This window comes from Bufo bufo, chromosome 6 (genome assembly GCF_905171765.1).
Source record: "Bufo bufo chromosome 6, aBufBuf1.1, whole genome shotgun sequence".
NCBI classification, from domain to species: domain Eukaryota; kingdom Metazoa; phylum Chordata; class Amphibia; order Anura; family Bufonidae; genus Bufo; species Bufo bufo.
Window position 1 is genome coordinate 359,011,916 of NC_053394.1, and position 15,163 is coordinate 359,027,078.

A 15,163-nucleotide genomic window follows, 5' to 3' on the forward strand; every position below is an offset into this window, starting at 1 on the left:
CACTGGTCATGTATGTCTTTTGGTTCTGGCTCTTTGTACCTGTCTGGTCATTCTGCAAGGTCTGCTACTAGTTTGTTGCCCACACCAGTTATCAACTCCACAGATATATCCTGGGGCCCTCGCAGCCAAGTCCATTCTGCCTTGTAGCGGGCAGGATGGACTTGGCTTCTATGGCTCTGGTGAATACCTGGAGTATCCTTAGGGCTCATGCACATGACCGTATGTATTTTACAGTCTGCAAAAAAAAAAAAACAGACATGTGACACCAGATTATTTTTTGCAGATCCATTGTAACAATGCCTGTCCTTGTCCACAAAACGGACAAGAATAGGACATGTTCTATTTTTTTTTTGTAGAACGGACATACGGAAACGGAATGTACACTAAGTAATTTCCGTTTTTTTTGTGGACCCATTGAAGTGAATGGTGAAGTGAATGCATGAGCCCTTAGTTTCATAATACCCTGAGTGATTTTGGAAGGCTGGTATCAGTTTTTGACACCTAATAATTCTACCATCAAGGCCTCAAATGCACAGCAGCGTACCAATGAGTGTTGGTATTAATGACTTTATGGAGTAGATAAGCTATGACTCGGCAACCTCTGCACTGACATTAACGACGATTAATATTTATAGATCAGTTTATTAATATAATTTAATAGATTACATCTGATTTACATATAGGAGCCGTAGTGTTATCTAACAAGGGATTCAAAGAGCAATTCCTCCTTAAAGGGGTTGTCCTGTAATCAACACTCATCACTTATCCCATCTATGGGATAGGTGATAAGTGTCTGATCGCTTTTGGGGGTGGTGCTCTCACTGCTGAGACCCCCAATGATTGTGAGAATGGGGATCCTGCGTTCTCCACCTGACTGGGGCGCCGGCTGCGTAATTCAAAGTCTAAGAGACTGAGGAAAATAGCCAAGCAGTGTGCTCGGCTATCTCCATTAGTCCCAAAGAATTTGAATGGAGCTTCTCTATTCAAATGGGGGCATGGATGCCCAATCTCATGATCAGTGGGGGGCCCCCAGCAATCACAACCCGAGGATACGTGTTCCCATAAGTATTGATTATGGGACGCCCCTGTAAAGTTATAGACGGCTTCATTCAATCAGCGTCCATGTATTATGATGACATTACTCCTCTAGAGCTAGTAGCCCCCTTAATGTATTTTTATGGTCCACATTCAACCTTCACGTCCTGTCACTGCTGTGTAGGGAGGTGAACAGGACATCAATTTTTGGGGATAAATTTGGGGCATTTGGAGCACTTCACACATTTTAAAGTGCATGTTCACCTTCATACACTATTTTTCATACAAGAATTAGGGGGAGATTTATCAAGATCAAGGTATAAAAATCGCCACTTGCGTTTTTTTTTTTTTCATGCAGTTTGCAACTTTTTAACTGCACTTTTCTGGCACAAACTAAATGATACATGTCTCCTTTAATCTACAGGAGTTTCCGAGATTTTTTGAACCGAAACGACCTACCCTTCAGGTCATCAGTATCTGATCAGTGGAGGTCCTACACCCGGCACGCTGACGATCAGCCTGGGCCATGTGACGTCACGTTCATCGGTCACATGGCCTAGCCGCACCACGCCCCTTTTGAGGTGAATGGGGTTGAGCAGAGATACCAAGCACAGCCACTATACAATGGACGGAGCTGTACTTGCTGAGCAGGTAGAAGGCCGCGGCGCTACTGTGAGCAACGATGCCTTCTCAAACAACTGATCGGCGGGTGTCGGACCTTGAAAGGCATTCCGTTATGCATTCCGTCATGGAATTGAGTTATGGTCCGTGGTAACGAAATCCATAACGCAATACAGCATATACCCCAACCCGAACTTTAAAATATGAAGTTCGCTCATCCCTACTGATGACCTATCTAAAGGATAGGTCACCAGTTCAAAAATCTCGGAAAGCCCCTTTAAGTAACTTTTTAAACACATGTATGACTTACTATTTTACAGATTTTGGCACAAAGCTTGTATTATAGTCTAGAGCTGCATTAATATCTCTGCAGGGTTCAGAGCTGAAATCTCCCAGCACTCCTTGGTGATATGCACTAAAGGATGTGCCATCTTTACAACCTTTAACGCCAATAATTATTTGGTCCAGGTAAGACTACTTTCGCACTCGCGTTTTGGCTTTCCGTTTGTTAGATCCGTCATGGGCTCTCACAAGCGGTCCAAAACGGATCCGTTTGCATTCTAAATAGAAAAGGATCCGCTCAGAATGCATCAGTTTGCCTCCGTTCAGTCTCCATTCCGCTTTGGAGGCGGACACAAAAACGCCTCCTGATGAAACTGAGCCAAACGGATCCATCCTGGCACACAATGTAAGTCCATGGGGATGGATTTTTTTCACTGACACAATCTGGCACCATAGAAAACGGATCCTTCCCCCATTGACTTTCAATGCTGTTCAAGACAGATCCGTCTTGGCTATGTTAAAGATAATACAAACGGATGCAGACGGCTAGCCTAATAGTTACGCTACAGTGTGAACCATCTTGTGGTACAGATGATGAATGAAGGGGTTATCAGATGGCACTGGGGGGGGAGCTGATGGCATAGAGGAATTTTTTTTATATTTTTTTTCCCAAAAGGGTCAGAATAAAATAAGTGATAATCACCCTATCAATCCTCTTCCATCCTGTCCTGACACCTTCTGGGTTCCCTGCTCGTCTCTAATGCCTGGAAATATGACTGCTGAATATAGTGGGTGCCCACCGTGGGAAGCGATTTCCTGAGTGGTCCCATTTCCTGTTTTGAGAGGCACCAGGAAGTAGAAGCTGAAGGGGTTGGGGGGTGTAAAGCAATGAAACGGGAGGATCAGTACCCCCTTTTTTTTATATTTTAAGCCATTCTGACTTTTTACAAGCATGGACGACCCCTGTAACAGGAGGAACTGCTCTTTCACACTCGCCTCACCCACAGTGAGGAAAGTACACTTGGAGCAAGAACATTGCGGACATGGGCTCAGGTGAGGTGTGGCCCATTATGAAGCTGGCAGAAGACACCAGAAATCATAATTCAAAAGCAGCTATAAAGCCACAAACTCAATCTCAACCACAAACTAAATCAATACGTAAAACGAAAAAATATAAAAAGTAACAAAAGCTTATCAGTAGTACACATGGAATGATAGGATACGCGGTCTTTCCATGAAGCAGACAGTGGTTTGGTATACAGTAGTCAATAACTTGTGCAAACACTCGAGAGCCTGGGAGGGAGCGTCCTATGATGAGACTCCATGACTTGATGGACGACAGGTACTTAGCAGTGGTTAATATTCCATGGTTAAACGCTAAACCCTTTGGATTTCAAACAGCCTGACGTCCGTGTCATACCAGATAGGAGGATCCATGTTCCTGAAAATGAAAGCCAGAATCAGAACCTTCAAGGGACACACAAATTAAGGGCTCATGCACATGACCGTATGTATTTTGCGGTCCGCAAGAAAAAAGCGGACGACATCCGTGTTGCGTCCTTTTTTTGCGGATCCACTGTAACAATGCCTGTCCTTTTCCGCAAAACAGACAAGAATAGGACATGTTCTATTATTTTTGCGGAACAGACTTACGGACATACTGAAACGGAATGCACACATTCCGTTTTTTGTGGAAGTGAATGGGACCACAAATGGGCTGCAGAAAAAAAAAAACTAAACGGAACGGACACTGAAAGAAAATACGGTTGTGTGCATTAGCCCTGAAGGAGTTCTCTAGAGGTACAAAACGAATGGCCTAAGAGAGGTCATCAGGATCAGATTGATGGGGGTCTGTGACTTGATACCATTGCTGCTTACCCTTCATTACCAGACACAGCGCCATACTTTTAGTAGTGGCTGTGCCTGGTATTACAGCAGTTCATTCCCATTCAAGTGATACCAGCCACAGCCACTACCAAAACTATGGAGCTGAGCCAATGAACTCGAATCAGCCGATCACCGGGGGTTGCCAAGAGTTAGATACAAACCAATCTGATCTGTAGTCACAGAGAACCCTACTAAATCAAGTCACAAACCAGAACACCATCTGCACTCCAAAACCTGAGGTCCAATGGACCTTTTACACCGGGCATAGCAGATCGGCATTCAAAGGACGAGCTTACGTTGATGTCAAAACGCTCTTGGGCCATGTTCACACACTGATTCCTTGTATAAAATATCCAGCTTGGCAATATTCAAAATGTATGCCAACAAAGTACAACTTTTGGCAATCTAAGGCTACTTTCACACTAGCGTTCGGGGCTCCGCTTGTGAGCTCCGTTTGAAGGGGCTCACAAGCAGCCCCGAACGCAGCCGTCCAGCCCTAATGCATTCTCAGTGGACGCGGATCCGCTCAGAATGCATCCGTCTGGCAGCGTTCAGCCTCCGCTCCGCTCAGCAAGCGGACACCTGAACGCTGCTTGCAGCGTTCGGTTGTCCGCCTGGCCGTGCGGAGGCAAGAACGAATCCGTCCAGACTTACAATGTAAGTCAATGGGGACGGATCCGTTTGAAGATGACACAATATGGCTCAATCTTCAAACGGATCCGTCCCCCATTGACTTTCAATGTAAAGTCTGGACGGATCCGTTCAGGCTACTTTCACACTTTTTCGAAGTTATAATGCAGACGGATCCGTTCTGAACGGATACAAACGTCTGCATTATAGGAGCGGATCCGTCTGAGCAGACATCAGACGGATCCGCTCCGAACGCTAGTGTGAAAGTAGCCTAAGGGGGCTAGTTTTTCATTGATAGATTTCTTAAATGGAGCTCACTCCTCTTCTGACATGTCTGTTTTAGTAGCTACTTGCATTCCTCATACAACAACTATTATGGAGCATCTCGTCTTGTTGTACTAGTCCTTTATTATTCCTTCTAGAAGTTATGAATGAATTACTAGCAGTTTTCAATAAATGTTCAGATGGGCATTTCCAGCTGGGGTAGTGTCCTTTAGGGCTTGCTATTACTCATGCTCCGTGGTCACCCGCTGGCCCACACTGCGCTGCACTGTATCCCGACACATATGCACTATGTCCTGACGCTGTGTGACGTCAGAAGGACAGTGCAGCGCGCGGAGAAGAGGATGGGCGAACTGGGACGTGTCCAATGCACCCCTACAGGAGGGGTAATTGATGAGGTCCATTCACACATCCGCAAAATGGGTCCGGATCCGTTCAGCAACGTTGCGGAACAGATCCGGACCCATTCATTTTCAATGGGGTCGCAAAAGATGCGGACAGCACACAGTGCTTCCGTTCCGCAAAAAAATAGAACATGTCCTATTCTTCTCCGCAGACACAGACAAGAAAAGGCATTTCTATTTAAAAAGTGCTGGCCATGTGCGGTACGCAAAATGCAGAACGCACATGGCCGGTGTTAGTAATTTGCGGACCGCAAAACACTTGCGGAAGTGTGAATGGACCATTAAACTGGCACTGGGGACTGATGGCTAGGAGCAGATGGTGGAAAAACATGGAAATAGGACAGCACCACTTACTGACATGTAGTAGTCCATACTAGACGGCGGTGCTTGCGGTGTCAGGCCCCGGCCCTTAGGGCCCCTCAATGGCAAAAAAAGGGTAAAAGAAGGAACCGCAGCACTCCAATCTTCAATCCAATCGTGTGTTTATTGACACCGAACAAAAGCAACGTTTCGACTTAACAAGTCTTTTTCAAGCTATAATTTTCAATTTTCAAGCTAATATATAGCATGAAAAAGACTTGTGGCACGGGGGGAGCTGATGGCACAGAGAGCTGATGGCACAGGGGGGAGCTGATGGCACAGGGGGGAGCTGATGGCACAGGGGGGAGCTGATGGCACAGGGGGGAGCTGATGGCACTGGGGGGAGCTGATGGCACTGGGGGGAGCTGATGGCACAGGGGGGAGCTGATGGCACAGAGGACAGATGACATGCGGGGAGCTGATGTGCACAGAGAACTGATGGCATGGGGGTCTGATGATGGTACGGGGAGAATGAGTTTTTATACAGGAAAACATTCTTTAAATGTGTTTTCTTATTAGAGTACTCGATTAATCATTGGATTAATCAATAGAATACTTGATTACTAAAATAATCTATAGCTGCAGCCCTAGTCTCCTGGCAGCATTGATTGGACAGTGTCAGACTTTGCAGGGACCCCACCCCCCCCAAACTGGTAACACTCATCTGTACCTTCAATGTGAACGGTTAGCAAATCATTCATAACTTCTAGAGGGAATAATAAAAGATGGGCACAACATAGAGTCATAAGATTGGATGTTCCAGAATTGTTATTACATGGGGAATGCAAGTAGATACTAAGACATGTCAGGAGAGGGGACCGGTCCTCTCCCTGTAGACATTCAAGTCCTGGCCAGTAGTTGTCATGCCCCTAGGAATCTGTACATCAAATACCATCCTCCACACAGGAAGACCTCTATGAATTTTGTATGTTGGTAGGGACAGGTTACATATAACAGGACTCCCTTAAAGGGGTTATCCCATAGACATTTATCAGTTATCCACAGGATAGGTAATAAAGGTCTTATTGCTGGATCCCTAGAATAGGGGTCCCGAATGCGCCGACAGTGAGGAGGAGTATGAATGGAGTGGTGGTGACATATGTGCCCTGTCGCTCCATTAAATGACTATGAAGCTGCCAGAAGCAGCACTGTGCAAGCAGGATCCACCGCTCCATTCAACCTCCTCCTCGCTGCGGTCATGCACTGAGCAGGCGTTACCAATAGTCTGAATTAAACTGCACATCCTAATCAGTTACACTATACATCGACTGTGTTAGTCATATTTCTACTACATTAGTAGAACATTCTCACCTCAGGTAGATGACCCCCCACATATACGTGCGAAACCACATAGCAGTGCCTGCATTGGCCTGATATTTGCGGATCAGAATGGGGTGAGGCACAGGCAGTAACCCCACCAGGGTCCCATGCTGTAGAAACTTTAGGATTTCAGACTCATCAGTCAGTCCCCTGCAAAGTACAGAATGCTCCTATTACTTTAATGTCAACCAATCAAGGCATGCCCTCCAAATATTTAACTAGCACTGCATTGGAATATACTCAATTTTCCCCAAAAATTCCATTACAGAATAAAAATTGAAGTCTAATAACGCCCTTGGGGGCAAAAAAAAAATAAAGTAATCTCAAATCACCCCTCTTTCCCCAAAATGAAAAAAATAAATAAAATCATCATAGGCCTCGCCATGTCTGAAAACACCCGTACTATTAAAGGGGTTGTCCGAGTTCAGAACTGAACCCGGACATACCTCCATTTTCACCCCTCCAGCCCCCCTGATACGAGCAACGGAGCTTTTCATGCTCGGATGTGCTCCCTTGCCCTGCGCTGGATCGTGCAGGGCAAGGGCTGTTTGTTCATATTTTTACACTGCTGGAGGAGGCTTCCGCCTAGCAGTGTTACCAGTGACGTCACCGGCACTGATGGGTGGGCTTTAGCGCTGCCCTAGCCGTTTTACAGGCTAGAGGAGCGCTAAAGCCCGCCCATTAGAGCCGGTGACGTCACCGCATCTCCAGAAAAAAGCTTTTGCCCTGCGCGATTCAGTGCACGGCAAAGGAGAACATTGGAGCATGAAATGCTCAGATGCTCATATCAGAGGGGCTGCCTGGGTGAAAATGGGGATATGTTCGGGTTCAGCTCTGAACCTGGACAAAATTAAAATAAATATTTGTCCCATACTGCGAACGGCGTAACAGAAAATAGTTGATTCGCCATTATTTCGGCACTTTACTTGCCAATTTTTTTTTATAAAAAGTTATCAAAAAGTCATAGTCAGTAAAGTATCAGTCAAAACTACAGATGGTCCCACAACAAATGAGCCCTCACTCGGCACCGTAGACGTAACTATAAAAAAAAGTTATGAGGGTCAGAATATGGTGTTAAAAAGAAAAAAAAATGCCCAAAACTTTCTTTTTTTCCGTATCAAAACAAAAGAATAACTATATTAATGTGGTATTTTTGTAATCATACCGACCCGATGAATGAAGGTCAGTTTTACCGCATAGGGAACGCAGTAAAAACAAAACTTGCGAGACTGTAGAATTTTTTAATTTCCCCAATTCCACCCATTTTGGGTCTTTTTCCAGCTCCCCACTTCATCATATGCAATATTATGTAGCGCTAATAGAAGGTGCAACTTGTCTTCATACGGCTATGTAAATGGAAAATAAAAAAAAGTTATGGCTTCCGAAAGCAAGGGAGTGAAAAAAGAAAATGAAGAAAAACTCTCCGGGGCTCAATGAGGTTAAATAAAAGAAGCGCTGCAGAAGTTGGTCACCTACAATGCAACTGTATGGGACGCATTTAGCCAAAATATTTTTTACCCAGCTTGTGCATACACTTCAACACTCCCTTCTTTCCCTATACTGCTCGCACTACCAATGGCCCCACAGGTATTGCTCTTCTGTCCCCAGCCCAGTCTTACTTGTCAATGCAGATCTTCTCTACTTGTGGAACCAAGACCTGCAAAAGCCTCATGATTGTCTGCAGGGGCAGCTTCACCTTCCAGGACATAACCTGTGGGTAATAACCAATAGTTGACAGATTGCATTACGTGTCCATATTCCAGTTAAAACGGCATAATTGACTTTCTGTCTCTGACCAGAACATACCAACATGGAGGCCACGATTACATTTAAAGAGGTTTTCTGGGATATTACGAGAAGTATCAACATGGCTGCCAGGAGTCAGCCAACTGTTCCTTCATAGGCATGTTGCGTCCATCTGTCACATGGCCTTTGCACAACTCAGTCCTATTCAAGTGAATGGTGCTGATCTGCAATACCGAGCACAGCCACTATACCATGTATGGCGCTGTTCCTGGTATAGCATGAAGAGGCTGCAGCGCTCACCTAAGCACTGCAGCCCCTTAAAACAGCAATATTGTTGACCTATCCTAAGCCCTGGAAAATCCCTTGAAAAAAATCCCTCTGCCGATTTTCCTCAGGGATGATCATTCTGATCATTGCATATCTTGCAATAAGTTCTCCAGTGTCCCAACAGTATAAATGTATTAGGACGGTGGTCAGAAAAGGGACAAAAGTGATGACATGCAATTACCGTACTTCATAGTAATAATATAATATACCTTTATTTTTTTTACCAGATAGATTTTTATTAAAGTTTTAATATAAAAATAGTCAAAAACAAGTACAAACAATGACCAATACGATGCAGGAAGCTAAATCAGCAAAGTAAGGCCCAGTTCACACTTCAGTTTTTTTGGTCAGTTATTTCCATCCGTGATTGTGAACCCTACACAGAGAAGGTATAATGGAGAAATGTCCTCCTGTGTTTTTTACTCGTACCCGGTTTTGGCTTACAATAAGGGCCCATTCAGACGGCCGTAGTGCTTTGCAGATCCGCCAAACACGGATACCGGCCATGTGCGTTCCTGCAATTTGCGGACCGCATGTGGCCACAACCATAATAGAAAATGCCTATTCTTGTCCGCTATTGCGGACAAAAGTAGGGCACGTTCTATCTTTTCCGCTGAGCCGCGGAACGGAACCGCGGATTCAGGCAGCACACGGTGTGCTGTCCTTATCTTCTACGGCCCCACTGAAATGAATGGGTCCGCATCCGTTACACAAAATTGTGGAACGGATGCGGACTCATTCATACGGCCGTCTCAATGAGCCCTAACTGATAGAAATAAATGACCACATAACTGAAGCGAGAACTCAGCCTTCGGGTTCATGCACACGACCGTATGTATTTAGCGGTCCGCAAAATATACAGATGTTGTCCGTGTGCATTCTGCGGAACAGCTGGCTCCTAATAGAACAGTACTATCCTTATCCGCAATGCGGACACTAATAGGTCAAGTTCTATATTTTTGCGGAACGGACATATGGAAAAGGAATGCACGCGGAGTAACTTCCGTTTTTTATTTCCCCCGACAGGAACATATATACTACTCGGTATGTATCATCCACTGCCAAAGCATGCACATATATTCACTACGTTCATCCCTCTAAATGACCATCGGATATTAAACTAGGGCCGGGTACACGTCACCGTTTCATTTTCCGATCCATCAGAAGAACAGAAAAATAAACAAAACAAAAACAACAAAAAAATGGATCCTTTACTTTGAGCATCCTTGATGCTCAGTTATGCACATTTTGCATCCGTTTTAGTCCTACATTAAGTATTTTTTTCCATCTAAAATAAAGGATCTCAGATAGAAATGGTTAAAAATGCAAAATGTGCATAACTGAGCATAATGGACGCTTAAAAAAAAAAAACGGATCTTGTCTTTTATTTTTCTGACGGATCAGAAGAACGGAAAACGAACCCAGCCTAAGCAAGTCCCCTTTTGAAGAGCAAGAGCCAGGAACCGGGAATTCATCCTAGTCATATGCCATCAGTGTCAGACATGGGCAAACACACTTTAAAGGAGTTGCCCTATCTGGACATAAATAGGATATGCCATAAACATCCGAGACGGGCACCTATATCAAGAACGGGGTCCTGCCATGAATGGGAAGTAAGCTATGCATATCCATGGCTTTCTGCGGTCACTGCAGTGAGACTTCTCAAGATAGTGGTGGAGGGGTGGCCGCGCATGCGCAGTGCGCTCTCTGTACATGGCATGGCCCAGTTCTTGAGATAAATGCAGTTTCCAGAGGTGGGTCCCGCACCTATCAGACATCAATATGCCATAAATGTTCGAATGAGACATCCCCAGTAACCTCCACGCATTGCATGATGATCCAGGCTTGTTAAAGGTGATAAATATGTTCCACTTCCTCTTTTACTATTTTGGGATACATGGGTTTTTACTGCTGGACTTCACTCCGAGTCACATCTAAAGGAGCCGGTGTTTGTAAAGTGATGAGCTGCGCTGTGAAATCCGTAGAGCGCCAGAATTTATGACAGGAGCATTGTCATATACCTGTCCTGGTAGGTGATGTATAAGTGCCGAGATCTCAGTGTTGAAGGGAAACGCTTGGGAACAGTGGCCTGACCAACCACTCCTTCTTCAGGCCCAACAGTATATAACATGGTGCTCCTGAAGAAGGCAACTGTCCGCCATGTCCTAAACTTACCGTCTCTTCAAACTACTACATCCCACAAGAAAGTTAGACAGATGATGAAAGTATGATAGGTGCAGGTCTGGTCTTCAAGTGCCCAATCTCAGCGGAAGAGATGGCAGTGTGACCAATCTAGCCTTAAAGAACCCACCATCGTAACCTCCTCTCTCATAGTCTCACTGCTCTTACAGTAAAGAATCCCCAGTGTTTTCCCTAGATGAATGCCTCTTTGTTAAAGAGCATCTGTCAGCAGGATTAACCCTATTAAACTAGGAATACTGCCTGGTGGGGTTTATCCTGCTGATTGAATCAATACCTCTTGTGTTAAAATACGTGGCCCCGTTTATGAGAAATCAGCTATTAATTAGGGCTTCAGTGCACCAGGACCTAGCTCTTCGGAGCACCTCAGCTTTCCATCCGTAGCCACTCCTCCTCTCCCGGACTGAGAGGGATGGGCATCGTCACGGTCCTGCTGCCTGGCCCTACAATCGCATGCCTGTGCCACTGAATCTTCACCCAGCACATGCGCAGTTAGCATCTCAGCAGCAGGGAGACAGAGATGTCCTGCGCATGCACCAATTGATTTAACGGCGCATGTACAGTATTACAAGGCCAGTCAAGAGGACAGAGAGGATGCCTGGTCCTGTCCGTCATGGAGAGTGGCTAAGGGTGGAAAGCAGAAGAGCTGAGGTGCTCCAATAAGTTAGGGCCCGGTGCACTAAAGCCCTCATAAGCATAATTAATAAAGGTCTGATTTCTCATAAGCTGGGCCACAGATTTTAGCAAGACAGATGTTGTTTTAGTCAGCAGGATCAACCCTACCAGAAATTGTGGCTGGTTTAATAGGATTGATTCTTCTGACCAATGTTTTTTTAACAAAGACGTCCATCTAGAGGAAAGACACATAGATGGAGATCCTTTACTGTAAGAGCAGTAAGACTATGAGGCTCTCTGCCAGAGGAGGTTGTGCTCTTTAAAATTGCATGTTTTTTATTTTTCTTCTGTTACTGCGTTCACCGCATGGCAGATATTTAATATTTTATTGGTTTGGACTTTTTCAGACATGGCGATATGTAATATGTTTATTTTTTTTATTGTTTATATATTTTATATGTAAAATTGGGAAAGGGAGGAATGTAAACGTAAAATTTTTTACTTTTTTTTTTTTTTTTTACTAATTATTAGCCCCCTTAGGGGGCTAGAACCCTTGTTCTATTCACCCTAATAGAGCTCTACTAGGGTGAATAAAATGTTACACTCTCCCCGCTGCTCTGGGAGCTTACCATGGCAGCCAAGGCTTCAGTAGCGTCCCGGTTGTCATGGTAACCGATCGGAGCCCCACGATTTCACTGCTGGGGCTCCGATTGGAAGCTACCACTCACTGCACCACCAATGAGGAGGGGACCCTGTGACCACTGCCACCAGTGACTATAATTAACCAGTTAATACAAATGTAGGATGCGGGTGCTGGCAGTAGCACATACCCGGAACCCGGCCTCTACGACAATCCCCGTCAATTAACCCCTCAGATGCGGCACCTGAGGAGTTAATTGCTGCGGTTCGGTGGATCGCAGTGCACGGTCAGAGGGCAGGTGCCGGGTATGTGATACCAGCAGACCAATGAGATGAGAGGGGAGGAGGAGGGGACATTTTTCTTTCTTCTGAACGAGAGCTGATAAGTATACTTTTTTCCAATGCTGCATTGCCTGATGACTGCACACCGGCTGAGTCTCTTCAATGAGAACCACTACTAACCATTTATCGTTAATGTCCATATTATCCTATTTTAGTGACTCAAAGCCCCTTCTCTGTTTCCTCCCCATCATCCTGACTCACCCAGTCTGTAGATGGGTTCCACTGAGAGGAGACGCTGGAGTGTCGTCTGCTCTGCCGGCCTTTTGCAGACTCCTACGGGAAGTAATGAAATCACAGATAAGAGAAAATCCAGATATCGACTCGAGTCAAGTACAAGGCTGCAGATGCAGAAGTGTTGTTTGGCTAGAGAGACCATATATACGATTCCTCATCCAGAGAGAATTGTTCTCGTCTCTTACCACGGAATCTGCGTATACATCCGCTTTGTACCATTTATGAATTTCAATAAAAAAAATATTTAAAAAATTAAAACATTTTTTTAAAAGACTACCAGAAAATGAAAAAGGAAGACCTGAAAAACTAGATTTTTGTACTTACCGTAAAATGTGTTTCAATTACGTTCATTGGGGGACACAGGCCTTGACCATGGGTATAGCTGTTGCCGCTAGGAGGCGACACTAAGCACACAAAGTGTAAGCTCCTCCCTCTTCAGCTATATCCCTTCCTGCAGGGACCAAGTTTATCAGTTTAGTGCAAAAGCAGTAGGAGAAGCCAGACATAAGAAAATCACATTATGTGCAAACCCAGAACCACACAGGCCCATAAACAAAAAACTGGGTGGGAGCCGTGTCCCCCAATGAACGGAAGAGAAACGGATTTTACGGTAAATACAGAAATATAGTTTTCTCATCCGTCTCATTGGGGGACACAGGCATTGACCATAGGATGTTACAGAGCAGTCCCAAGAGTGGGCTTAACGTCAACCCCCCTGCCAATCAGAGAACCGCTGTCTGCAAAACTCTATGCCCCAAAGAAGCGTCATAAGATGCAAAGTTGTGCACTCCGTAAAACTGGGAAAAAGTATGCAAAGACGACCAGGTCGCCACCCTGCACACCTGAAGGGCCGAAGCCCCGTGATGTAGCGCCCAAGAGGCCCCCACTGCCCGAGCCGAATAAGCAGTGACTCGGAAGGGCGGGGACCCGATCCTTAACGCGGTACGCTTCCACAATAGCCAAAGGAATCCATCGGGAAATTGAAGTCTTTGACGCTGCCAGCCCTCGTCTCGGCCCCACAGTAATCACGAACAGTGAATCCGTCCGCCTGAAAGATGCCGTCTGGGACAGATAAACCCGCACGGCTTGTACTAAATCCAGGGTATGGAGCAACTGCTCCCGAGGATGAGACGGGTCCGGACAAAATGAAGGGAGAATAACCTCCTCATTTAGATGTAATGCCAACACCACCTTCGGAAGGAAGGACTGCACAGGGCGAAGGACCACCTTATTCTGATGGAGGATCAGGAAGGGCGACCGACATGACAGAGCCACGAGTTCCAACACTCTACGGATAGAAGTAATTGCGACCAAAAATACCACCCTATAAAGACAGGAAGCGCAGCTGCAAAGACTCAAATGGAGAAGATTGCAGAGCGTTGAGCACTAGATTAAGATCCCAAGGATCCAATGGAGGACAGAAGGGGGGCGCAGCAAGCGCAACTCCCTGCAGAAAAGTCTGAACCGCCAAAAGCGAAGCTAAATTTCGTAGAAAAAGAATGGAGAGAGCTGACACTTGCACTTTGAGGGAGCCGAGAGCCAGCCCCAAGTCCCCCTGCCCGACTGCAGGAAAGCCAAAAGTCGCAGCAAAGACTAAAGTAGAACTTCCAAGTCCGGTGGTAGATTCTAGAAGACGAGGGCTTCCTGGCCCGAATCATGGTCTGGACCACCGCATCCGAAAACCCACAAGCTTTCAGTATGGCGGCTTCAACAGCCATGCCGTTAAATGTAGCGACCCTAAATTCAGGTGGAAGATTGGACCCTGCGACAGGTTCGTCGCTGAGAAGGGCGACTAGGGACGCGTACCACACTCTGCGCGGCCAATCTGGGGCCACGAGAATGACGGGCAGTCCCTCGGACCTGATCTTCCGGAGAAGACGCGGAATGAGAGGAAGAGGCGGGAACACGTAAGGAAACGTGAACCGTCTCCCTGGACCGTGCAACAAAGTCCTCGACCTTGTTGTTGAAGCGTGAGGCCATGAGATCCACATCCGGCCGACCCCACCTCTCGCAGATGGCCCGAAAGACCTGTGGGTGAAGAGCCCACTCGCCGGATGGAGACGCTCCCGGCTGAGGAAGTCTGCGATCCAGTTTTCGACGTCGGGTATGTGAACTGTCGACAGTGCCAGAACATGTTTCTCGGCCCAGCTGAGAATCAGCGCCGTCTCCACCATGACTGCCGGGCTCCGGGTGCTGCCCTAGTGATTGATGTACGCCACTGACGTGGAGTTGTCGGACTG

General features: G+C 46.0%; 1 protein-coding gene across 1 annotated transcript in view; it reads right to left on the bottom strand.

Annotated features, from left to right (window-relative positions):
• Positions 1-2,514: 2,514 nt before the first annotated feature.
• The window catches only part of HID1 (HID1 domain containing), a 51,756-nt gene continuing 39,107 nt past the window's right edge, over positions 2,515-15,163 (bottom strand). Inside the window, exons 16-19 of the mRNA XM_040435672.1 lie at positions 12,891-12,962; positions 8,441-8,532; positions 6,813-6,971; positions 2,515-3,379 (exon numbers count right to left, since the gene is read on the bottom strand). Of these exons, the coding sequence (XP_040291606.1) occupies positions 3,316-3,379; positions 6,813-6,971; positions 8,441-8,532; positions 12,891-12,962 (387 nt within the window). The 3' untranslated portion in view covers positions 2,515-3,315. The remainder of the gene's footprint in view (positions 3,380-6,812; positions 6,972-8,440; positions 8,533-12,890; positions 12,963-15,163) is intronic.